This window comes from Bos javanicus, chromosome 6 (genome assembly GCF_032452875.1).
Source record: "Bos javanicus breed banteng chromosome 6, ARS-OSU_banteng_1.0, whole genome shotgun sequence".
Classification (NCBI taxonomy): Eukaryota; Metazoa; Chordata; class Mammalia; order Artiodactyla; family Bovidae; genus Bos; species Bos javanicus.
Window position 1 is genome coordinate 97,359,377 of NC_083873.1, and position 27,245 is coordinate 97,386,621.

Genomic DNA, 27,245 nt, shown 5'->3' on the forward strand with positions numbered 1-27,245 from the left:
CAAAGAGTCAGACACAACTTAGCAACTGAGCACAGCATAGGGGAATTTCCTGGTTGAGACTCCAGGTTTCCACTGCAGGGACATCAGGTTCGATACCTAGTGTGGGACCTAAGACCTCTCATGCCCCATGGTGCGGTCAAAAAAATAAAATAATTTTAAAAATTAAAAAGTACACATTTGCTCTTAAACTTGGCTACGCTTCCTAGCAAAGATGACGGTTCAACTTCTTTTCTATCAGCAACAAAAAAAAGTAGGGGGGATGATAAAAAAAAAGGGAGTGGTAAAATAAATTATTATACTTCATACTATGAAACGCAGTCCACCTAAATTGTGTCCACCACTATGTGAGGTCCTGAAGAATAAAAAATTACTAATACTTTGCCTCTACTCTCAAGGAACTTGCAATTTAGAGTGAGGAGACATACAATGCATTTCTCAAAAGGAAGAATTTCAGAAAATTTCTGTAACATGTGCCTTGAATGCTGATTCCAGTAAGTTCACTGAATCTATAAAGAAGCAACTCAGGACTTCACTGGAAGTCCCATGGTTAAGACTCCAAGCTTCCGATGCAGGGGGCGTGGGTTCAATCCCTGGTCAGGGAACTAAGATCCCACATGCCACGCCATGCAGCATGGCCAAAAAAAAAAAAAAAAACAAGAAGAAGCAACTCAACAGAGCAGGCTGTGCCTTCTTAAATGTGCATCTTACTGGATATGTTTGGTTACATGACAATATGGACTCAGCCAATGATCGTAACAGCCAACTATTATGGAATACTTGTTGGGAGCCAGTCACAAAAAGTTTTACGCGTGTTAGCTCATTTTATGAATTAGGTTCAGAGATGAGCCTAAGGAAGGAACTGAGGTTCAGAGATGCCAAGATGACATAATCAGAAAGTGGCAGAGTCAGCATTCAAGCCAAGGTCTGCTGAACTCCAAGGTCCCTTTAATCTCCACCCACTATACTACCACGATCATTATCAGTTTCACGATCATTATCAGTTTCCATAAATATCACTGCTACCTGAGGTTTCCCTCCACTTGGTCACTGAGTATAATGCGTGTGCTAAGTCACTTCAGTCACGTCTGACTCTTTGCGACACCGTGGACTGTAGCCCACCAGGCTCCTCTGTCCATGGGATTCTCCAGGCAAGAATACTGGAGTGGGGTGCCATGCTCCCCTCCAGGGGATCTTCCCAACCCAGGGATCAAACCCGCGTCTCTCATGTCTCCTGCATTGGCAGGTGGGTTCTTTACCACTAGAGCCACCTGGGAAGCCCACTGAGGATACTGGATGTAATGGTCAACAATAGTATCCTATATCATGTTCATACTGAGCAAAGCCCTGGGCGAAGGCCCTGGCCTTAAGGAGTGTACAATAATAACGGAGCAAGGGCTACATGCAAAATAAATTAAATGTAGCCAACAGATTTTCCACGTGGCAAAAAAACAGCTAGTTTGAAAACATAATGGAAAACAACTTCCACTAACAAGAGCATCCAAATACCCCAGAATAAACATTTAAACATTTGTCAAGTCTTTATGAAGAAACTTACAGAGCTTTTATAGAAACATATAATGTAGAATAAATACAAAGTTAACTGCAGTTCCTGGATGAGAAGACTCAATATTGCAAATATATTCATTCTCTTCAATTTGTTAAATGTAAAAAGTAAATTTGGTTTATTGATTTGGTTATTGAATCACTGTGACATCAGCACATAAATAGACCTATACATCAACTCTAAAATTCAATTAACAATGGATATGGGGAGTTTAGTCTATGGTAAAAGTAGCATTTCAAACTAGTGGGGAAAACAGTCAATAAGTGGTATGTAACAGCTGGCTGTACATTTGAGAAAACACAAATTCCTACTCTTACAAGAGACATAAAAACAAATTCTAGGTGGATTAAGGATTTAAACATTAAAACAAATAAAAGTAACAGAAGAAAAATAAGGCAATATTTTTATATGGAGATAGGAAAGAGAGCCTTGCCCAAAATGCCACTCGGGTCCAACATTATGATTAAAATATACTGACACGTTTCATGAGGTAAAAAAACAAAATGTCTGGAAATGAACAGACATGAAAAAGAAAGAGAAAATGGTAAACTTCAGGGGAAAAATATTCGAGATATATATGACAGAGAAAACAATGCATTATTAATTTTAAAAACAATAAAAAACAGAGTTCAGAAAAGTCTTCATTAATGTTAAATATAAAATGCACAAAAGAAAAGACGAATATAAATTAGATCACTACATTATTTTTATGGGATGGTAAAGAGACTTCCTGGTGGCTCAGACGGTAAAGCATCTGCCTGCAATGCAGGAGACTCGGGTTTGATCCCTGGGTTGGGAAGATCCCCTGGAGAAGGCAATGGCACCCCACTCCAGTATTCTTGCCTGGAAAATCCCATGAACGGAGAAACCTGGTAGGCTACAGTCCACGGGGTCGCAAAGACTCCAACAGGACTGAGCGACTTCACTTTCACTTTCAAATAGACTTTTACTGCTGTACTGTTTGAACTTCTACAGTGATCACATGCTACAAGAAAAAAAAAACTATAAAATATTTCCATTTCTGAAGAACAACAATAAGTAAAAGTCCTTTACAGGAGACCTAATACTTAACAAGCAGCATCCTGAATTAGTGAGTACTTGAAAGTCTCCATCTTGTGGCATATTCGAAAACGCTCTAGTAACCTAAGAAATAGGATGATTCAAAATTAGTGACTTCTCCTTCTAAGAAGCTAATCTCTAAAAAGCAATGACAGGGACTTGCCTAATGGTCCAATGGTTAAGAATCCACTTTACTCATCAGTTCAGTTCAGTCGCTCAGTCGCGTACAACTCTGTGACACCGAGGACTGCAGCATGCCAGGCCTCCCTGTCCATCACCAATTCCTGGAGCTTGCTCAAACTCATGTCCACTGAGTCAGTGATGCCATCCAACCATCTCATCCTCTGTCATCCCCTTCTCCGCCTGCCTTCAATCTTTCCCAGCATCAGGGTCTTTTCCAGGGAGTCAGTTCTTCACATTAGGTGGCCAAAGGACTGCAGTTTCAGCTTCAGCATCAGTCCTTCCAATAAATATTCAGAACTGATTTCCTTGAGGATGGACTGGTTGGATCTCCTTGCAGTCCAAAGAACTCTCAAGAGTCTTCTCCAACACCACAGTTCAAAAGCATCAATTCTTTGGCATTCAGCTTTCTTTATAGTCCAACTCTCACATCCATACATGACTACTGGAAAAACCATTGCTTTGGCTAGATGGACTTTTGTCAGCAAAGTAATGTCTCTGCTTTTTAATATGCTGTCTGGGTTGGTCATAGTCTTTCTTCCAAGGAGCAAGTGTCTTTTAATTTCATAGCTGGAGTCACCATCTGCGGTGATTTTGAAGCCCAGTAAAATAAATCTGTCACTGTTTCCACTGTTTCCCCATCTATTTGCCATGAAGTGATGGGACCAGATGCCATGATCTTCATTTTCTGAATGTTGAGTTTTAAGCCAACTTTTCACCCTATCTTTCACTTTTATTAAGGGGCTCTTTAGTTCTTCTTTGCCTTTCTGCCATAAGGGTGGTGTCATCTGCAAATCTGAGATTATTGATATTTCTCCCAGCAATCTTGATTCCATCTTGTGCTTCATCCAGCCTGGCATTTCGTATGATGTACTCTGCTGCTGCTACTGCTAAGTCACTTCACTCGTGTCCAACTCTATGCGACCCCATAGACGGGAGCCCACCAGGCTCCCTCGTCCCTGGGATTCTCCAGGCAAGAACACTGGAGTGGGTTGCCATTTCCTTCTCCAATGCATGAAAGTGAAAAGTGAAAGTGAAGTCGCTCAGTCGTATCCAACTCTTAGAGACCCCACGGACTGCAGCCTACCAGGCTCCTCCGTCCATGGGATTTTCCAGGCAAGAATACTGGAGTGGGTTGCCATTTCCTTCTCCAATGAATGAAAGTGAAAAGTGATGTATTCTACATATAAGTTAAATAAGTAGGGTGACAATACAACAAGACAGCCTTGACATACTCCGTGCCTGATTTGGAACCAGTCTGTTGTTCCATGTCCAGTTCTAACTGTTGCTTCTTGAGCAGGATACAGACTTCTCAGGAAGCAGGTCAGGTGGTCCGCCAGTATTCCCATTTCTTGAAGAATTTTGCATATTTTATTGTGATCCACACAAAGGCGTTGGCATAGTCAATAAAGCAGAAGTAGATGTTTTTCTCGGAGAAGGCAATGGCACCTCACTGCAGTACTCTTGCCTGGAAAATCCCATGGACGGAGGAGCCTGGTGGGCTGCAGTCCATGGGGTCGCTGAGAGTCAGACATGATTGAGCGACTTCACTTTCACTTTTCACTTTTCACTTTCATGCATTGGAGAAGGAAATGGCAACCCACTCCAGTGTTCTTGCCTGGAGAATCCCAGGGACAGCAGAGCCTGGTGGGCTGCCATCTATGGGGTTGCACAGAGTCAGACATGACTGAAGTGACGCAGCAGCAGCAGCAGCAGCAGATGTTTTTCTGGAACTCTCTTGCTTTTTTGAAGATACAATGGATGTTGGCCATTTGATCTCTAATTCCTCTGCCTTTTCCAGATCCAGCTTGAACATCTGGAAGTTCATGGTTCACCTACTGTTGAAGCCTGGCTTAGAGAATTTTGAGCATTACTTTGCAAGCATGTGAGATGAGGGCAATTGTATGGTAGTCTGAACATTCTTTGGTGTTGCCCTTCTTTGGGATTGGGATGAAAACTGACCTTTTCCAGTTCTGTGGCTACTGCTGAGTTTTCCAAATTTGCTGGCATATTGAGTGTAGCACTTTCACAGCATCATCTTTTAAGATTTGAAATAGCTCAACTGGAATTCCATCACCTCCACTAGCTTTGTTCGTAGTGATGCTTCCTAAGGCCCACTTAACTTCACATTCCAGGATGTCTGGCTCTTCATGAGTGATCACACCATTGTGGTTATCTAGGTCATGAAGGTCTTTTTTGTACAGTTCTTCTGTGTATTCTTGCCACCTCTTCTTAATATCTTCTGCTTCTGTTAGGTCCATACCATTTCTGTCCTTTATTGAGCCCATTTTTGTATGAAACGTTCCGTTGGTATCTCTAATTTTCTTGAAGAGATCTCCAGCCTGTCCCATTCTGTTGTTTTCCTCTATTTCTTTGCACTGATCACTTAGGAAGGCTTTCTTCTCTCTCCTTGCTATTCTTTGGAACTCTGCCCTCAAATGGGTATATCTTTCTTTTTCTCCTTTGCCCTTAGCTTCTCTTCTTTTGTCAGTTATTTGTAAGACCTCCTCAGACAACCATTTTGCCTTTTTGCATTTCTTTTTCTTGGGGATGGTCTCGATCACTGCTTCTGTACAATGTCATGAACCTCCATCCATAGTTCTTCAGGCACTCTATCAGATCTAATCCCTTGAATCTGTCACTTCCACTGTATAGTCATAAGGGATTTGATTTCGGTCATACTTGAATGGTCTAGTGGTTTTCCCTACTTTCTTCAATTTAAGTCTGAATTTGGCAATAAGGAGTTCATGATCTGAGCCACAGTCAGCTCCTGGTCTTGTTTTTGCTGACTGTATACAGCTTCTCCATCTTTGGCTGCAAAGAATATAATCAATCTGATTTAGGTATTGACCATCTTGTGATGTCCACGTGTAGAGTCTTCTCTTGTGTTGTTGGAAGAGGGTATTTTCTATGACCAGCACATTCTCTTGGCAAAACTCTATTAGCCTTTGACCTGCTTCGTTTTGTACTCCAAGGCCAAATTTGCCTGCTACTTTAGATATCTCTTTGACTTCCTACTTTTGCATTTCAGTCCCCTATAATGAAAAGTACATCTTTTCTGGGTGTTAGTTCTAGAAGGTCTTGTAGGACTTCATAGAACCGTTAAATTTCAGCTTCTTCTGCATTACTGGTTGGGGCATAGACTTGGATTACTGTGATATTGAATCCTTTGCCTTGGAAATGAACAGAGATCATTCTATCGTTTTTGAGACTGCACCCAAGTACTGCATTTCGGACTCTTTTGTTGACTATGAGGCCTACACCATTTCTTCTAAGGGATTCTTGCCCATAGTAGTAGATGTATGGTCATCTGAATTAAATTTGCCCATTTTAGTTCAATGATTTCCTAAAATGTTGATGTTCACTCTTGCCATCTCCTGTTTGACCACTTCCAATTTATCTTGATTCATGGACCTAACATTCCAGATTCCTATACAATATTATTCTTTACAGCATCAGACTTTACTTTCATCACAGTCACATCCACAATTAGGCGTTGTTTTTGCTTTGGCTCCGTCTCTTCATTCTTTCTGGAGTTATTTCTTCACTCTCCTCCAGTAGCATACTGGGCACCTGCCAACCTGGGGAGTTCATCTTTCAGTGTCCTATCTTTTTGCCTTTTCATACTGTTCATGGGGTTGTCGAGGCAAGAATACTGAAGTGCTTTGCCATTCCCTTCTCCAGTGGACCACATTCTGTCAGAACTCTCCACCATGACCCGTCTGTCTTGGGTGGCCCTACACGGCATGGGTCACAGTTTCATTGAGTTAGACAAGGCTCTGGTCCATGTGATCAATTTGATTAGTTTTCTGTGATTGTGGTTTTCTTTCTTTGCCCATATATCCGGAGAAAAACATGATCTGAAAAGGATATATACACCCCAGTGTTCACTGCAGCACTGTTTACAATGGCCAAGACATGGAAACAACCCTAACATCCATCAACAGGGAAACAGATAAGGAATATGTATACACACACATATATAGAATAAGATACCACATGCCACACAGCATGGCCAAAAAACAGAAACAATAAACTTTTAAAAAAGTAATGATAGTAGATTTGCTGGTCCATGAAAGGTCTAAAAGCCTTATTTTAAAAGAAATGGACATATTAAGCAATTATTCTTCAATTTAAAAATAGTTTTTAAAAAATAAATAAAAGAAATGGACAAGAGCACAATGTCTCATTTCTCCTTCCCATGGGTCCATCTTCTCATCACTCTGCTCCACCCTCAAGATTTTACAAAACCATCTAGGGAAAGACAGAAATATCTATGCTGTTTTATATTGTCTGCTGTGGTTTTTAGGCTCTATTATTCTTCTGGCATAAAAACAGAAAACAAAGAAAATGAAAGGAGGACAAGCAGGGAAAGAAGGAAAAGATTCCCTAAAGGTTTCAAAATAGATTTTGGAAACTCCCTGAAAAGAGAGTGTACAGAAAGAAAAGGCTGGAGGTACAGAAGCCAACAGTAATGCCACAAACCGAGAAGACTGCCTGAGAGCTGGGCAGCTCCCCACCTGGGCTTACTGAAGGAGCATAGAGGGTCCACGGGAAGCAATCCACTGGGCCACAGAGCCCGGCTGGGAGGTGAGGGGTGACAGCGTGTGGGACGAGAAGACGCTCAGTCACTGGGGACCCAGGTGAGGTAAGGCCCAAGAGCTGCTCCCTCAAGACCACAGAGTGACAGCATGACAGGAGGGAAGGCAGCATGGTGTGCTGGCCAGAGTCCTGAGACAGCCTCTTGAACCTCTCAAAGCCTCAGAATGGCATGAAGGAGCAGCAGAAAGTCTCCCCTGCCCCTCAGAGGGCCACAGAAGAGGTAGAGAGAGACCCAGAGTGCATGCGGGACCCTGGAGGTCCCAAGTGGGGTGTGTGAACTGATGACAAACACAAAACAAATATTAGCAGCAGATGCCACCTGAGCGAGATGAAGATCCTCGATCAGGAGACCTGCTCCTCCAGGTTCCTCACACACACACAAATGGCGCCCCCTGTACACAGAAGAGAAATTCTGTGTTCACTGAGGAAACCTCTCATTGACTAGATTAAGCACAGATACCAGGTAAAATGAGGCTCACGAGAAAGGCAGAAGTGTGCTATAAATTATGCTTTATGTTGCTGAGGCCTGAATTTGTGGACTGTGCAAAGTTAACCCCCCACACTAGTTTTACAGGATTGTTTTAATATGACAAGATGAGACCAATGATAGGGAAGGTCCCATATACATGTCTCCAACCATCAGATGCTTGTTGTCATTACTACAGCTCAGGATTCATTGCCCAGTCACTTTCAGCACCACCATTTACTAAACAGAAGAGGCAAGGCAGTGTGGCCAAGCTTATTAAGCTTATTTTTACAGTAAGCAAGAATATACCAATGTATCACCTCAGAATTAACATATTTCTTTTTCCCACATGTAAGTGCTCGTGATTCAGGCATCCCACCTATAACACAAGACATTATCTCTAAGCTGGTAAGACACATTGATTCAAGATTTCCTTTATACAAAAGGATAAAGGATTCAACAAGCCATTTTTTAATAGTTACAGTCCAGACCAGTTTTGCTGCTTGCTTGTCAAATCCCATTTGATTGCACTGGGTTAAAATAAATTCAGTCGACTACCTGTCTTCAAGTCCAGCGAGGGATCGACTGTTTTTCCTTTAAAGTTATACCATCAGAAGCAAGACAGTAATTCTCAGTAATTAATGTGTTTATCATACTAAAGATTGCAACTACATATCTATGGTGTGCTGAGTATTCCGCACAATTACTTAATTTAAACTTGACAATTATCCCTGTTTTACAGATTAGCAAACTGAGTCTCAGGAAGGCTAAGTTACAATAAAGGCACAGAGTAAATGGCAATGCCTATATTTCACTCTACCACAACACCTTGCTAATGAAAATACCTAAGCTCATCTGAAGTTTATACTTTAAAATATTCTTGTCAAGAAACTCTATGTCTAGAATAACAAGTCATTCCACCACTCCTCCCACTCTCAAGTCCTACCCACTCCACCACACACCTTCCCTCTGACACACACTCACATCCATTCCCTACACCCACTTGCCTTCTTCCAAGCCTTCACAAAGCTGTTCCCTCTGCTTAGACTGTCCTACCTTTCTTCCCCACTTAAGAGAACCCCAACCCATCCTCCCCAATGGGACAGTGACTTCAAAATCTTTGCTCCCTCTCCCAAGGAGGATTAGCTGCGTCCACTCCAGCATGTGTGATCAGTTTATCTTTCTGTCAGATCGCACATCCACCACTTGAGACTGGCATTTGCCTGCCTCTTTGACCACTACTAGAACATGAACTCCTCAAAATCAGGGTCTGGAACCTACTTCTGTATATCTGTTCATCTAAGTACTTAGGGAGCGCACAGTGGGAGTTCAAAAAGTGCTTGTTGAATTCATGAATGAATTTCCTTTTAAATCAAGGTCGATATTTCATATGTCCTAGATTGTGAATGAATCATATGTACGTAAACACTGTGAAGTAACTGGCTCTTAAATGAGTTTAAGAATGACTACGAAGAAAGGCTTCACTCACCCAAACCCAGTTTTTTCAGAGACCTCGCCCGGTTTCATCTGTTTCAGCCCAGGCAAGAGATGGCCCTGCCTCCCTGCCTGCCAATCAACCGGCCCTCGCGCCTGCGCAGACATCGTCCTCTCACGAAGCCCCGCCCCAGTCACCGCCCCGAGACTGTTGCGGGCGGTTAGATGTGGCGGGAGCTCTTCCTTCATTAGCTCGCCCAGTATGACGATCACCTACAGCTGCATTGCAAATGGCCGAGCGGTCCTAGCGGAGCTGGCCCTAACCGGCGGGTCTTATCAGGTACCCCTCCGTCGGCTCCTCAGCCTTCGGCCTTCTCAGATTCCACCTTTCGAGGGTGGCGCCCACCGGACCCGCTCAAGGGCGGTCCCGACCGGGCTGAGGGGCGTGAGGCCCCGCCCCCGTGAACGGCCTGGCTGGTGAGCTGTGAATCCCTGGCGGGAGCCACTCACACTCTCCGGCGGCCGAGCCGCAAGTGCGCCGCCCAGGGGTTAGTGTTGGTGCTGCATGCGACGTACTTGAAGGTGACTTGGCTGTCACGTTTAATTCCGGAGACCCCTTAAAGATTTTCTCTCCCCCGCGGAGAAATGGCCTGCAGTTCAACACACGTTTATGAACATGGTTTAGTTGCAAAATCCCAGAGTCATGGTGTAAGGGAACAATACAACAATGAAAACTGCCCCTGGAGCTGTCCTTTTATACCCAAGGGCTGCATTCAGTCCTCCTGCAGTGTGTAATAAGTATTTCAATGGACCTAGAGAGAGATTGCTACGGTAGCACTCGGGATGGATGACTGCTTGGCAACCAAAGAGATGATGGTGGGGTACTTGGCTTAAAAGCATTCCAAGAGTTCGCCGTAGCCTGGAGCAGCATGGTGGGCTTGGGGAAACCTCAAGAACCTCAGGTGTGGCTTGAGCGCAGCGTCGCAATATATGAGGGGCTAACGACAAGGTCAGAAAAGTGAACAGAGACTAGTTAATGAAAGGTCCTACATTAAGTTGGTTCTCTTATCCTAGAGATACCAGGGAGCAGGTCAAGATTTATAAATAGAGAAATGACAATATCTGATCCATTTTCTGGGAAATTTGGTATGGTTACAACATAGAAGGTGGTTTAGAGGAAAGAGAGACAGTTGGGATGGTGTTTTTATAGTTTATCCAGACGATCAAAGAGCCTGAGCTAAGGCAAAGACAGTGCAGAAGGAAAGGAATGGACAGATACTAAACAGACTTTGCCAACTAGTTCTCAGGAGTTAATGACTGGTAGTATATGTAGGACAGAAAACAGGGCCATGCTTAGGAGGAATCTCAGGGTTTGTTTGTTTAATATTTGTTTATTTTTTTGGCTACGCTGGGTCTTAGCTGAGGCATGAGGGATCTAGTTCCCTGACCAGGGATGGAACCTGGGCCGGCTGCATTGGGAGCTCGAAGTTTTAGCAACTAGACCATCAGGGAAGTCTTCAGGGTTTTTGTTGTTTCCTTTTTTTTTTTTTTTAATCTTTTTACCCACAGCTTTATTGAGATATAATTGACATACAACACTGTGTAAGTTTAAGGTGTATAGTTTCTCCATTTGTTTTCTTAAGTGGTATGAAACAAGAGGGCAGCTACAGATGGAGGAAGAGGATTGTGGGAGAAGGAGTTAGGAGAGGGACTGCAGGGAGGAGAGTACAAGTTGGGACAAGTAGAATTTTGTGGCCATTTGGAAACAGTCCATCTGTTTGTGTATTTATTCCTCCATCTTATTCCCAAAAGATTTAAGTTGTAAACATGTCCAACAGGTCAGAGATAACACTTAAAGATGGTAGAAGTGGGTAAGACTGCCCAAGAAAAGGAAAGAGAGTGAGAAGAGAATAGCACCAGAAGGCAGGACACTATTAAGAATAGAATAGAGAGACTTCCCTCCTGGTCCAGTGGCTAAGACTCCCATGTTCCCAATGCAGGAGGCCGGAGTTCGATCCCTGATCAGGGAACTAGATCCTGCATGTCACAACTAAGACCCAACATGGGCAAATAAATAATTCAATAAATATAAATGTAGTTTAAAAAAATTCAATAGAATAGAGAGGTGGGTCACCAAACAGGAGCAATGATACTCTGAAAGCCAAGAGAAAAAAGTTACAAGAATGTTTTGTGCCCCAGAGAAGTTGAATAAGAGCCAACTTGGACAGTTAGGAGATGATAAGTGATCTTACTGATAGTGGTAGAGATGGAGGAAGAAGACATTGCTTTAGGCCAAGTCGGGGGGAAAAGCAGAAACAGTGACAGGTTTTATTTTCTTGGGCTCCAAAATCACTGCAGATGGTAACTGCAGCCATGAAATTAAAAGACATTTGCCTCTTGGAAGAAAAGTTATGACAGCGTATTAAAAAGCAGAGACATCAGTTTGCTGACATAAAGTCAAAGCTATGGTTTTTCCAGGAGTCATGTATAGACGTAAGAGTTAATTTGTTAATATAGGGAGAGCTTTCACATGTTTGTAGGCTAATGGAGAGAAGAGGTGCAAATTTTTGTGGAGAGGGCAGTTATTGAGAGAGTAAGACCTGAAGGAGCACGAAGGGTTGGAATCCAATGTGGCAGTAGAGAAGTGAGCCTTGGATTAGAGGAATGCAGTCTTTCTCTTGGGGAAAGGAGGGGTGTGGATGTAGACATGGAACATAAGTCTCCTTCTGAGGCTTGTCTCTGTGCCAGTCCCTTAAATGCTGTGTTCCTCAGGGTTCTAACTTCAGTCCTCTTTTTAACTTGACACATTCATTCACACTCTTGGATTACTTTTGCTTTGATCACTGCCAAATCCACTTCCAAAGTATTCACCTCTCTGCACCATCAGATTGTCTAATAGAGGTTCAAGCGTGTGATGTCCAGCACTAAATTCATTCTTTCCTAGCAGATTCCTCCTCCTGTATTTTTAATGTTGCTGGACAGCTCTGCCAAACCATTCAAGCTAGAAACTGGGAGTCACTTTCCATTTTTCCCTCTTCTATAACCCTTACATCTGTTCTTTGCTGCCAAGTTCTATCATTTCCGTCTTGTGAGTATATCTCGAATCTGCCTCCTTGTGTCAGAACCACATCTCATCATGGCCCTCATTACTTCTCATCAGGGTCATTGAAAATGCCCCCTAACTCATCTCCCAGACTTCAGCCTTGTTCCTCTCAAAACCAGCCTCCACATTGCTACTCAGGAGACTGTTCCTAAAAGCAAATATGATCATGTCACTCCCTTGCTTCAAATCATCAGGTGGCAACTGATTACTTTCATCATAAAGTTCACTGTCCTCAGACTGGCATTCACGGCCCTCCTGGTAGGGCTTCTCCATGACTATCTCCTCTTCCGCACCCCCCGGGTGTCCCACCCACCCTGAACTTCACACCGCTCTCCAGTCTGACCAAGGTCTCCATTCACATCCCCTGTCCCCACTCCCTAGAACCCACTTGTCTCCATTTTTTAGCAGTATCACCTCTTCTGTGCTTTGAGATGTTTCTGCATTCCTCCTCGAAGCTTCCTCAATGCCCAGGCTAATTTACATCCCTTTAACAAACTACTTGCCAGGCTGAACTGGAATCTTCTTTTACTTATCGGTCTCTGCCATTGTACTTCTTCAGGACAGGGACTGTTTTCATCTCTGCCCTTATAGTGTGTGATGCCTAGACATAGTAGATTCTCAATAACCATTTGATTAGTTATGAAGACACAGGGTCAGAAGGTTGAAGGAGTTTATAAGCCCAATGGACTCTCTGTATGAAGCACGCAGAGAGATAAGAGAGTGGAAGGTAGTGGAGGACAGGATTAAAGGTCTGAAACGACTGCTGTGTGGAAGGCTGACCAGGGAGAAGAAGGCACTTTATGGCACAGTTCTGTCATATATTCCTTCAGTGCTAAATATTGATGTCACAAATGTGTTATACTCATTAGAAAATACTAGTACCAACCAAAGCGTAATCATGAAATCAAATAGAGCTGGACAGGACTGTAGAGATGATCTTTTTGTTTTGTTTTAATTTTTAATGGAGTACTATTGCTTTATAATGTTGTGTTAGTTTCTTTTTTTAACTTTTCCTTTGAACTGGGAGATTACCGATTAACAAACAATATTGTGACAGTTTCAAGTGAGCAACAAAAGTACCCAGCCATGTATACCACACATATCCATTTTCCCTCAAAGTCCCCTCCCATCCTGGCCACCACACAACAATAATGTTGTGTTATTAATAGCTTCTTGGCAAAGGAAATGGCAACCTACTCCACTGTTCTTGCCTGGAGAATTCCATGGACAGAGGAGCCTGGTGGGCTGCAGTCCATGGGATGCAAAGAGTTGGACACGACTGAGCACACAGCACATTAATAGCTTCTACTGTACAGCAAAGTGAATTAGCTATATGTATACATGAGCGCGTACGTGCTAAGTTGCTTCAGTTGTGTCCGATTCTGTGCGAACCCATAAACTGCAGCTCCCCAGGCTCTGCTGTCCATGGGATTCTCCAGGCAGGAATACTGGAGTGAGTTGCCATTTCCTTCTCCAGGGGATCTTTCCGACCCAGGGACCAAACCTGTCTCTTAGCCTCCTGCATTGGCAGGCAGGCTCTTTACCACTGGCGCCACCTGGGAAGCCCATGCGTGTACATATCCCCTTTTGCAGATTTCCTTCCCGTCCATTTAGGTCACCACAGAGTGCTGAATCGAGTTCCCTGTGCCATACAGTAGGTTCTCATTCCAGTACTTAGTCACTCAGTCGTGTCCGACTCTTTGCGACCCCATGGACTATAGCCCACCAGGTTCCTCTGTCCATGGGGATCCTCCAGGCAAGAATACTTGCCATGCCCTCCTCCAGGGGATGTTCCCAACCCAGAGATTGAACCCAGATCTCCCGCATTGCAGGCAGATTCTTTACCCTCTCAGTCACCAGTGAAGCCCAAGAACACTAGAGCTTTGCAACCCCATGGACTGTAGCCTGCCAGGCTCCTCTGTCCATGGAATTTTTTCATGCAAGAACATTGGAGTAGATTGCCATTTCCTTCTCCAGGGGATCTTCTTGACCCAGGGATCAAACCCACGTCTCCTGCGTCTCCTGTGTTGGCCGGTGGATTCTTTACCACTGCGCCACCTTGGAAGCCCATTTTATACATAGTAATGTATATATGTCAGTCCCAATCTCCCAATTCATCCCACCACCACCCTTTTCCCACTAGGTGTCCATACGTTTGCTCTCTCTGTTTGTGTCTCTGTTTCTTGTAGAGCTCATCTTGCCCAGTCCCTTCATTCTTCACGCATGGAAGCAGACCCAGACAAGTCATTTTCTTACACTGTGAGCACGTCAATCCCAGAAACAGCACTAGTGCCTCGTGTGTCAGTTATTTTACTACCTTACGTCGCCACTTGCTTTGTTTCACATTTTTCTGATTTTGTAGTTTGCGTACTCTAAAAGAGGCACTTTGGAAAAGCTAGGGGAATATGTTCCAGTGTTGAGAACAGAGTAACTGAAAGATTATGTATTCTCTTAATTCCTTTAATGTTTCTTAGGAAATCATTTTCTACAGAATACACTTGGATTTTCCAGGTAATACCAAGAATTTCAAGTTTTACTTTCTCCCAACTCATTAATAAGCTCTTCTCTCCCAAAAAGTTTTTATTTCAAGCACCATTTTCTGCAAATGGAAAAGTTAATCGGGAGCATGCCTATTCAAGTCTTCTTATGTCATTTTCGGGTTCCTTTCATGCTTCTAAAGTCAATTAATGGGATTCCATATAATTCGATATAGTTAAGGTATTCTGGATAATCATGTGTGTGCTTGCTTGCTAAGTCTCTTCAGTCGTATCTGACTCTTTGCAACCCCATGGAATGTAGCCCACCAGCCTTCTCTCTTCATGCGATTCTCCAGGCAGGAATGCTGGAGTGGGTTGCCATGCCCTCCTCCCTGAATAATCATAATACCTTGCAAATTTTCCCCAAAGAATGAGCCTTATAATAAACAGGTAGAAGAAATCTTAACAATTATTTTTTACACAAATACATCAGTGAATAATAATGAATACAATTTTTATCTTAATCAAAAAAAAGAAGACTGCATAGTTTATCAGAAACTAAAAGCTGAATTCTTTTAGTCAATTAACATTTTACATATAGCTTCACGGAGGTCACTGAAAAGATGTTTGATTAGATACTCTAATCCCCAGTCATATTCAGTTCAATTGCTAACTCATGTCCAACTTTTTGTGACTCCATGGAGTGCAGCACACCAGGCCTCCCTGTCCATCACCAACTCCCTGAATTTGCTTAAACTCATGTCCATTGAATTGGTGATGCCATCCAACCATCTCATCCTCTGTCATCCCCTTTTCCTCCCATCTTCAGTCTTTCCCAGCATCAGGGTCTTTTCCAAGGAGTCAGTTTTTCACATCAGGTGGCCAAAGGATTGCAGTTTCAGCTTCAGCATCAGTCCTTCCAATGAATATTCAGGATTGATTTGCTTGAGGATGGACTGGTTGGCTTTCCTTGGAGTTTAAGGGACTCTCAAGAGTCTTATCCAACACCGCAGTTCAAAAGCATCAATTCTTTGGCACTCAGCTTTCTTTTTAGTCCAACTCTCACATCCATACATGACTACTGGAAAAACCATTGCTTTGGCTAGATGGACTTTTGTCAGCAAAGTAATGTCTCTGCTTTTTAATATACTGTCTAGATTGGTCATAGCCTTTCTTCCAAGGAGCAAGCGTCTTTTAATTTCATGGCTGCAGTCACCATCTGCGGTGGTTTTGAAGCCCCAAAATATAAAGTCTCTCACTGTTTGCACTGTTTCCCCACCTATTTGCCATGAAGTAATGGGACCAGATGCCACTTAGTTTTCTGAATGTTGAGTTTTAAGTCAACTTTTTGACTCTCCTCTTTCACTTTCCTCAAGAAGCTCTTTAGTTTTTCTTCATTTTCTGCCATAAGGGTGGTGTCATCTGCATATCTGAGGTTATTGCTATTTCTCCCAGCAGTCTTGATTCCAGCTTGTGCTTCATCCAATCCAGCATTTCTCATGATGAAGTCTGCATATAAGTTAAATAAGCAAGGTGACAATATACAGCCTTGACATACTCCTTTCCCAGTTTGGAAGCAGTCTGTTGTTCTATGTTAAGTTCTAACTGTTGCTTCTTGACCTGGATACAGATTTCTCAGGAGGCAGGTCAGCTGGTCTGGTATTCCCATCTCTTGAAGAATTTTCCACAGGTTGTTGTGATTTACACAGTCAAAGGCTTTGGTATAGTCAATAAAGCAGAAGTAGATGTTTCTCTGGAGCTCTCTTGCTTTTTCAATGATCCAGCGGATATTGGCCATTTGATCTCTGATCCCTCTGCCTTTTCTAAATCCATCTTGAATATCTAGAAGTTCATAGTTGAGAATTTTGAGAATTACTTTGCTAGTATGTGAGATGAGTGCAACTGTGCGGTAGTTTGAACATTCTTTGGCATTGCCTTTCTTTGGGATTGGAATGAAAACTGACGTTTTCCATCCTGTGGCCACTGCTGAGTTTTCCAGATTTGCTGACATATTGTCAGCATCATCTTTTAAGATTTGAAATACCTCAACTAGAATTCCATCACCTCCACTAGCTTTGTTTGTAGTGATGCTTCCTAAGGCCCACTTGACTTTACATTCCAGGATGTCTGGCTCTTCATGAGTGATCACACCATTTGGTTACCTTGGTCGTGAAGATCTTTTTGTACAGTTCTTCTGTGTGTTCTTGCCACCTCTTCTTAATACCTTCTGCTTCTGTTAGGTCCATACCACTTCTGTCCTTTATTGAGCCCATCTTTGTATGAAATGTTCCCTTGGTATCTCTAATTTTCTTGAAGAGCTCTCTAGTCTTTCCCATTCTATTGTTTTCCTCTATTTCTTTTCATTGATCACTGAGGAAGGCTTTCTTCTCTCTCCTTGCTGTTCTTTGGAACTCCGCATTCAAATGGGTATATCTTTCCTTTTCTCCTTTGCCTTTCACTTCTCTTCTTTTCATAGCTGTTTGTAAGGCCTCCTCAGACAACCATTTTGCCTTTTTGCATTTCTTTTTCTTGGGGACGGTCTCGATCACTGCTTCTGTATAATGTCATGAACCTCTGTCCATAGTTCATCAGGCACTCTATCAGATCTAATCCCTTGAATCTATTTGTCACTTCCACTGTATAGTCATGAGGGATTTGATTTAGGTCATACTTGAATGGTCTAGTGGTTTTCCCTACTTTCTTCAATTTAAGTCTGAATTTGGCAATAAGGAGTTCATGATCTGAGCCACAGTCAGCTCCTGGTCTTGTTTTTGCTGACTGTATACAGCTTCTCCATCTTTGGCTGCAAAGAATATAATCAATCTGATTTAGGTATTGACCATCTTGTGATGTCCACGTGTAGAGTCTTCTCTTGTGTTGTTGGAAGAGGGTGTTTGCTATGACCAGTGCATTCTCTTGGCAAAACTCTCTTAGCCTTTGCCCTGCTTCATTCTGTACTCCAAGGCCAAATTTGCCTGTTACTCCACCTATGTCTTGACTTCCTACTTTTGCATTTCAGTCCCCTATAATGAAAAGGACATATTTTGGGGGTGTTAGTTCTAGAAGGTCTTGTAGGTCTTCATAGAATTGTTCAACTTCAGCTTCTTCAGCATTATTGGTTGGAGCATAGGCTTGGTTTACTGTGATATTGAATGGTTTGCCTTGGAAATGAACAGAGATCATTCTGTCGTTTTTGAGACTGCACCCAAGTACTGCATTTCAGACTCTTTTGTTGACTATATTAACAATAACCAGTCATGTTAATAATGTGTTATAAAAATGACTAATTAGTGCATCTTATATCTGCACACTTATATGTATAAAAACAAAATATATGTATATTTAGTAGTAGTAATGTCAGTTGCTCAGTCATGTCCAACTCTTTGGGACCCCATGGACTGTAGCCCACCAGGCTCCTCTGTATATGGAATTCTCCAGGCAAGAGTACTGGAGTGGGTTGCCATTCCCTTCTCCAGGGGATCTTCCCAAACCAGGGGTGTAATTTTAATATATTCCTTTAGATTCATATGCCTATTTCATGATAACTTGTCTCTTACCATGCATTATGAATAACTACCCATCAGTTCTCCTAGTAAACAGTTGTTCCTTAATAAAAAGAACATTCGTAAATTAAGGAGATGAATAATGAATGGCACTACAATATTCTATGTAAATGCTAACAATTTTTTTTTTAGGAAGCAGCAGCAGCAGTGCTTAAGCTAGTACTTCTTAGAGCTGAACCAAAGACCATGATTCAAATGGGAAGGTAAGTTATATTCTAATAAAGTCTACTTTTTAATCATTACCAGCGGATAATTGGGCTGGGTTCCCCTGGTGGCTCAGTGATAAAGAATCCACCTGCCAATGCAGGAGATGCAGGTTCAATCCCCGGGTCAAGAAGATCCCCTGGAGAAGGAAATGGCAACCCACTCCAATATTCTTGCCTTGGAAATCCCATGGACAGAGGAGCCTGACGGCCAGTCCATGGGGTTCAACTCTTTTGAACTACTGACTAAACAACAACCACCACAAACTGATAATTATAATGGTAATGACATGGGGGGAAATATTTATCACACAGACTCTCGACTGAATCCCCAGAAATGAAGGTATAAAATTATGAATGGTAAGGATGACATTAAATTCAAGAAAGTGGTTACCTCTACAAAGAGAAGGGAGAAGAAATTGAGGAACAGTATATGGGGGACATTAATTGTATCTGTAACACTTTGACTGAACAGTAGGGCTACAAATGTTCTTATCTTATTCTCTGTACCTTTTTTGGTATACCAAAATATTTCGTTAATAAAAAGGGCAATTTCCACTTTAAAATATCTTTAATAAGATCATTCTACTTTACTTGAGACATTATATGATGTGGCTTAAACCATGTATTGTCCCAAGTAAATATTTTGCTAGTAAAAGAACAAGTGGGGAATAGTGAAAGTGAAAATCACTCAGTTGTATCTGACTCTTTGTGACCCCGTGGACTGTAGCCTGCCAGGTTCCTCTGTCCATGTAATTCTTCAGGCCAGAATACTGGAGTGGGTAGCCATTCCCTTCTCCAGGGGATCTTCCCAACCCAGGAATCAAAACCAGGTCTCCCGCATTACAGGTGGAAGGCTCTTTACCATCTGAGCCACCAAGGAAGCCCAATTTCTTTTTTTTTTTTTTTTAGACTCATCATTGTTTTTTAAAGAGGAGGTTTGTTTTAGCTTACACTTAATGTAAAGACACATTAAATGAATGCACAGTTTTATGAAGTTTCTCAAAGGACTCACTCCCAGCAACCAGCTGCAACTACCAGCTAAGCCAAAGAATAGATCTCTGCCAACTACCCAAAAACTCCCCACCATGATACCCCATTCACAACTTCCTCCCTCTCCCCCAAATCAACAACCATTCCAACTTCTGCAGCAGTCACTTATCCTATTTCTTCATCACCTGAGCACCTGAATATGCATCTTCAGGCAAAAGAGCCCAGTCCCGCCCATTTTTTAGTTTGGTGTCTTTTAAGTCTCTTTAATCCACATATTGCCCTTACATGCCTTTCCTTTCCTTACAATTTATTGTTGAAGAACCTACAGAGTTTCCCGCAGTCTGGTTTTGCTGATTGCATATTCAAAATTAAGTTCATCCTGATCAAAGCAGTTGGATCCAGTGACTTGATCCCTTTGGCAAGACTGTAGGTTTTTCATCAGTTTTTGATCTGCGGGTGCATCATTCTGCCTTTTGGCATATAGCACCCATTGATATTCATGGCCTACACCCTAGAGCCATTAATTTATTGGGGGTTGCAAAATAGTAATATTCTAGTTTTGTTTTACTTGCTAGCTGGAATGATGTGAAAAAGGGATTCTCTCCTCCATTTGCTTACCTATATCAAACATTCTAATTTGAATCTTTTGAGGACCTCTTCCCTGGTCTCCAGACTTGTATACCTAACCATTCATTCCATATCTCTAGAGGATGTCTAATGGACATCTCCAACTTAGGTTCAAAGTCAAGCCTCCTCTTGAAGTTGTCCCCACATCACCTCTCCAATTCCTCAGGTCTAAAACTTCTATGATCCTTGATTTTTATCTCTTTTACTTCCAAATCTAACCCATCAGCAACTCCTGTTGTCTTTCCCTTCCAAATATATCCACAATCTGACTGCCTCCACCACCATCTCTTGCTGGGGTTACTTGACATCAAGTTAGATTTTTTTTTTCCTTTTTGTTTTTTATTTTTAAGGGTTGCACTCTTAAAGTTTGATTTAATGACATTTTATCATTATGTAAAACATTTGTACGGCTCCAAAGTCAAATCTACAAAACGAGTTTCCTTCAAGAAGTCTCATTTTTGTTCCTTTCTTCATACTACTCTCCCTCTATGTAGGTAACTATTTTGACCAAGTTTTTAGTTTATCATTTTCTTTTTTTTCTTATGTATTTCCTTTATGGTAGCATACGAAAATGACAGATAAATGGTAGTACATCATAAGCACTTTTCTCCGCCTTGCATTTGTCAGCTAACAGTATATCCTGCTGCTGCTAAGTCGCTTCAGTCGTGTCCAACTCTATGTGACCCCATAGACAGTAGCCCAACAGGCTCCCCTGTCCCTGGGATTCTCCAGGTAAGAACACTGGAGTGGGTTTCCATTTCCTTCTCCAATGCATGAAAGTGAAAAGTGAAAGTGAAGTCGCTCAGTTGTGTCTGACTCTTAGCGCCAACCCCATGGACAGCAGCCCATCAGGCTCCTCCATCCATGGGATTTTCCAGGCAAGAGTACTGGAGTGGGGTGCCATTGCCTTCTCCGAACAGTATATCCTAGACATCACATATTCAAGTTTTTTTAATATTTAAGGACATTTCTGAATGTTATTCACTAAGCATACTAAACATAAATTTAGAATCACATCCAGTATCAATTTACTTCAAATCACATATTCAACTTTTGAAGAGATGATAGAATTAGAAACTCTTTTCCTATAAAGACTCTCCCCAATTTAAAAATAAAAATAAATATTTTTAAGTCACTAAGTCATGTCTGACTCTTTGTGACCCCATGTACTACCAGGCTTCTCTGTCCATGGAATTCTCCAGGCAAGAATACTGGAGAGAGTTGCCATTTCCTTCTGCAGGGGATTTTCCTGACCCAGGGATCAAACCCATATCTCCTGCTTGGCAGGCGGATTCTTTACCACTGAGCCACCTGGGAAGCCCTAATGGATATTATGCATGTCAACTAATACCATCATTAAAAATATTTGTAGTATATTGTATTCATGATATGATATGAAGGATTTGTTTTGAAAGGGTGCATATTTTACATTTTCTACCTCTGGGATTATCTTTTCTACATGTTTTGAGATTCCTCATTCTCATATATATCCAGTTTAACATTTGAACATGTCTGTTGCCTATATAACCATTTGGATATAGAGTGTTCAAAAATCACTAGATTAAAGCCTACGCACCAAGCAACTATTTTGCTTCCTATATCCCTAAATTTTCTGGATTGCTGGGCAGTAAAGATGGTGACACTCTCCAAAAATCTTATATCCTCCTAAAATGTCTGAGAAGGTACAAAAGGTACTTAGAAACTAAGTGGTCTAAAAAAGGTACACTTTGGATTACTATGGGGAAGTTTAATTCCCCCCTCAACTCATGTTCTCCAGAATATTTGATCTTTGCAGTTTATGACTTTTAAATTCTAATCTGTCATGATAGAAAGCCAAGAACTGCCAAAATTAAGTATGTCTACCTAAAAATATAAGAATACTAAAAGTCAGTGAACAAATAGAATTTTCTGTTTGATCACAGTCTAGATGTAACCTTGGAATGTGAGTGACTTCCATCAAAGGCATGTCAAATATACATATATATGATCAGATTATTAGACTTTTCCCTGTTGTAATTTGTTTTCCTTGATGCAATGTTAAATAGATATTCACATTTTAGAGTTTTTATCTAACATAATTTAATTCTTCATATGTATGAAAGATTTTCTAATTATTTTGATTATAAAAAGTTACCTACATAGTTTTTATACTATTAATGAAAGCTTGAAAACAAAATTCAATTCTCTGTATCAGTACTTAATTTCTTTAATATTATATGTAAATGAATGTATTCTTTTCAAAGCTTTGTCTACCATACTCTCTTTATTGACGGAATCACTTACCTTTGTGCCTCAGACAATGCCTTAGATATTTTAACACCATCTGCATTTCTTAAAAATGTAAGTAATTTCTTATACTACTTTGACTTTTTCAATTACTGAAATTATGAGGTCTGATTTATAGTTTATTAGTAGTAATGTCCCTAGCCAAGAGCAGATCAGCCATCTGTCCATATAGCAGAGCCATTAATGACCTTCAGAGATTTCTCACCCTCACCCTTCACCTATCTCCTGCCTCCACACGTCCCCCCACTCTAAAGCAAGATCTGCAAAGACAATCAACCCAGATCTATCAGAATCTCTCTTTATATTTCTTTTGTCCTTTCAAAGTAGAAAAACTTAAGCTTTAGTATCAATAATATTTAGTATGCTTTCTTAGTAGCTGCTGCTGTGCTAAGTCACTTCAGTCGTGTCTGACTCTCTGAGACCCCATAGATGGCAGTCCACCAGGCTCCCCATCCATGGGATTCTCCAGGCAAGAACACTGGAGTGGGCTGCCATTTCCTTCTCCAATGCATGAAAGTGAAAAGTGAAAGTGAGGTCGCTCAGTCATGTCCTACTCTTAGCGACCCCATGGACTGCAGCCTACCAGGCTCCTCTGTCCATGGGATTTTCCAGGCAAGAGTACTGGAGTGGGGTGCCATTGCCTTCTCCGTTCTCAGTAGCATATGTATTTAAATTTCAAATACATGTAAGATACTTCTGGCAGAAAACGTGAATCAATTACAAGAGTTAAAAAAAATTTTTTAATCATTCATACTACCTTTGTTGTTGTTTTAGTCACTAAGTCGTATCTGACTCTTTTTCAACCCCATCTGCTGTAGCCCACCAGGCTCCTCTTGTCCATGGAATTCTCCAGGCAAGAATACTGGAGTGGGTTGGCATTTCCTTCTCCAGGGGATCTTCCAGACCCAGAAATCAAACCCGAATCTCCTGCACTGCAGATAAATTCTTTTATCACTGAGCCACCTGGGAAGCCCTACATTACCTTCAGGGAATGTTTTATGTAAAAGTTACCAACAAATATAAAATATAAATAGAGTAATTATATGTGTGTACTTATGCAGATATTTGAGATTTTATAAATTTCTTAAAAGGTAATTGCTGCTGCTGCTGCTAAGTAGCTTCAGTCGTGTCTGACTCTGTGCGACCCCATAGACAGGCAGCCCACCAGGCTTCCCCGTCCCTGCGATTCTCCAGGCAAGAACACTGGAGTGGGTTGCCATTTCTTTCTCCAATGCATGAAAGAGAAAAGTGAAAGTGAAGTCGCTCAGTCGTGTCTGACTCCTAGCGACCCCGTGGACTGCAGCCTACCAGGCTCCTCTGTCCATGGGATTTTCCAAGCAAGAGTACTGGAGTGGGGTGCCATTGCCTTCTCCAAAATTAACATTCTCTAATAGCTATCATCTGTTACTGACGATTACCCAGAATTTGATAACTGCAGTCCATGGGGTTGAAAAGAGTCGGACACAACTGAGCAACTAAGCAACAACAAGAACAAGATTGTGAAAGGCAGTCTCAGAGACAGACTAGGAATAAACCATTATTCTAGTAATTTTGTGATCCAGATAGTATGCTTGTTTCTTATTTTTAAAAGTAAATAATACTAATCTTCAATTTTATTCACAAGTATGTAATTTAGGATAAATATTTTAACAAAGAAATATTAATGGAAAATCAGTCAAGTATACTATACTTATTAATAGATAGTCTCCAGTCATATTCATGAACCATTCATAGATTTTGTTTGCTTAGCTTACCAACTTGTTTTAACACAACTCAAATCTTAACCACATAGAATCAAGGAGTATAAGGCCTAATATTGTAATTCACTCTACCTTTATGCCTAGACAGTTGTTAGCACCTACATGATAAACACTGTTAGCTGTTTAACTGACTAGAATTTTTTTCCCCTCTCTGCCATTATGGAAAAACATCCCAACTTTACCAACTTTTCAAAATCAGGTAATACAAAATTTCTCAACTGCATGATTTTTACCACTGCTTCTGGGATGATACAGCATTAAGTACAAACAGCTGTCAGAATTCCTTCTTGAAGCTTTGAAATGTCATTTAACAACCCTATAGGGTTAACATTTGGGTGGGTTTGTTTTGTTATCATTGAATGGATTTTGAAAGTAAGGCAGGAGGAGAAAATGAAAGGCGCTTATTTAGAGAATATCATAGACCCCCTATTTTTCCTTGTCTGCCAGAGGTAACATCTGTGGGTCCCAAGTCCCGAGAAATATCAACACCAAAGAATCAAGGTACACCTGCAGTCTCATGATATGAGATACGAGCAGTTTTCATTATACTGCATCTTTAAAATAGAAACATACCCTGCCACCAAAAATCTAGAACTGTTCTGTTTTCTCTTATTGCAAGTTTCTACCAGACTTTGCTTCACATTAACACTTGTTTTGTAATTCTCTGGTTGAAATTATCTACACAGTTTAAATATTTCCATTGATTTCTCCAGGTTAGTGAGACTTTTCTGAAAAATCCTTTGATGTCACAAGAACATTTTTCTCCTTCAAATGCAGTTGCTGCAGATTTTCAACAAGTATTAGGAAAGTATATGGTATGTAACCTCTAACTGTATTCCTAAACATTGTCAGGGAGACTTCCCCAGTGGTCCACTGGGTAGGACTCCAGCCTCCACTGCAAGGGGCCCAGATTCAGTCCCTGGTCAGGGAGCTATGATTCTCCAAGCCATGCATCGTGGCCAAAAAAAAAACATGTCAGTATCACTTCTGAAAAATCAGTTAGGAGTTTAAGAGCTGTTAAGATGAATGAGAACTAAGAAGAACTTTTATCTTTCTATAATGGAAAGGAAAGATATCTACGATATCTTGGTAAGTGAATAAAGCAAGAGAGAGAAAATATATATGGCATACTATTATTTACTTACCATCCTGATATACAACCATTTTAAGCAAGAGGAATAAATACAAGTATATGTGTTGCTTATAGTGAAAAAGGGGAGGATGGAGAGACAAGGGAAGGATAAACTGAAAACATGCCTCTAAGGGATGAGGATGAGAATAGAAACTAGACCTCTGTGAACGAAACCTGTCTTGCAAATTTGACTTGGAACTACATAAACATTTTACGCAGTTTTAAAAATTGTAAAATATTTACACAATCATTCTGTACATATTTTACATACATATAAAATTATTAAATATTTTAAAAGTAGGCCCTCAGCAGAAATTAACATTGTAAATCAACTATACTTCAATAAAATTTGTTTTAAAAAGGAGTCCTGGGACTTCCCTGGCAGTCCAGTGATTAAGATGCCACACTTCCACTGCAGAGGTGTGGGTTCGATCCCTGGTCTGGGACCTAAGATATCACATGCCCCATGGCACAGCCAAATATTAAAAAAAAAAAAAAAAAGTAGTCCCTAATAAGTGAAATAAAACAGTGACAAGAAGGCAAATGACGTGTGATTCAACTTACATGAGGTACATAGAGTAGTCAGATTTAGAGACAGAAAGTAGAAGGTTGGTTGCCAGAGCCTGGGTGGAAGGGAGCAGGAAGAATTGTGTTTAATGGATATACAGTTTCAGTTTAGGAAAATAAAAAAATCCAGGAGATAGATGGTGGTGACAGTTGTACAGCAATCTGAGTATACTTAATGCACTGAACCATACAGTTAAAATGGTTAAAATTGTACATTTTATAAAGTTTTTTCTTTTCTTGAAGTATATAAGAATATATATTGTTGAACAATATTGTATAAATTACTGTGGTACAAAACAGTGATTCACAATTTTTAAAGGTTATACTCCATTTATAGTTATTATAAAATATTGGCTGTATTTCCTGTGTTGTACAGTATATCCTTGTAGCTTATTTTGTACTTAATAATTTGTACTTCTTAATCTCCTGCACCTAACTCCCCTCCCGCCTTTCCTGTCCCCACCGGGAGCCACTAGTTCGTGCCTTTTATCTGTTAGTCTGCTTCTTTTATGTTATATGCACTAGTTTGTTATATTTTTTAAATTCCACATATGAGTGATGTCATATAGGATTTCTCTTTCTCTAGCTGACTTATTTCACTTAGCATATCGCACTCCAAGTCCATTCATGCTGCTGCAAGTGGCAATATTTTATTCTTTTTAAAAAATTGTATTTATTTATTTTTGGCTGCACAGGGTCTTCGTTGCTGCACAAGGGCTTTCTCTAGTAGCCATGTGCGGGGGCTCCTCTTCCTTGTGGCGCACGGACTTATTGCAGTGGCTCCTCTTGTCACAGAGCACGGGCTCTAGAGCACACGAACTTCAGTAATTGCAACACGAGGGCTCAGTGATTCCAGCTCAGGGGCCCTCGAGCATGGGCTCAGTAGTTGTGGCACAGGGGCTTAGTTGCGGTTGTGGCATGTGGGATTCTTCCTGGGCCAGGGATTGAACCTGTGTCCCCTGCATTGGCAGGCAGACTCCCAACCTCTGAACCACCAGGGAAGCCCCATGGTTTTGTTTTTAAGAAAAAAACAAGGCCATAGCTTTCAGAGGTACAAACTCAAGCATTTACAGATTAAAATAATAGACTGCCTAGGATTTCCTTTAAAATAATACATTTGGGGAAGGGGTAGTCAGTTGTAGGGGCTTCCCTCGTGGTTCAGACAGTAAAGAACCTACCTGTAGTGTGGGAGACCTGGATTCAATCCCTGAGTTGAGAAGATCCCCTGG

General features: G+C 41.2%; 1 protein-coding gene and 1 long non-coding RNA gene across 3 annotated transcripts in view; one reads left to right on the forward strand and one right to left on the reverse strand.

Annotated features, from left to right (window-relative positions):
• The window catches only part of LOC133249781 (uncharacterized), a 419,931-nt gene that overhangs the window by 88,634 nt on the left and 304,052 nt on the right, over nucleotides 1–27,245 (reverse strand). The window lies entirely within an intron of this gene.
• LOC133249771 (uncharacterized) overlaps nucleotides 9,319–27,245 on the forward strand; it is a 38,074-nt gene continuing 20,147 nt past the window's right edge. For both annotated transcript variants that reach the window (XM_061420597.1, XM_061420598.1), the window contains exons 1-4: nucleotides 9,319–9,645; nucleotides 18,581–18,651; nucleotides 22,515–22,611; nucleotides 25,031–25,132. In XM_061420597.1, the coding sequence (XP_061276581.1) occupies nucleotides 9,322–9,645; nucleotides 18,581–18,651; nucleotides 22,515–22,611; nucleotides 25,031–25,132 (594 nt within the window). In that variant the 5' untranslated portion in view covers nucleotides 9,319–9,321. The remainder of the gene's footprint in view (nucleotides 9,646–18,580; nucleotides 18,652–22,514; nucleotides 22,612–25,030; nucleotides 25,133–27,245) is intronic.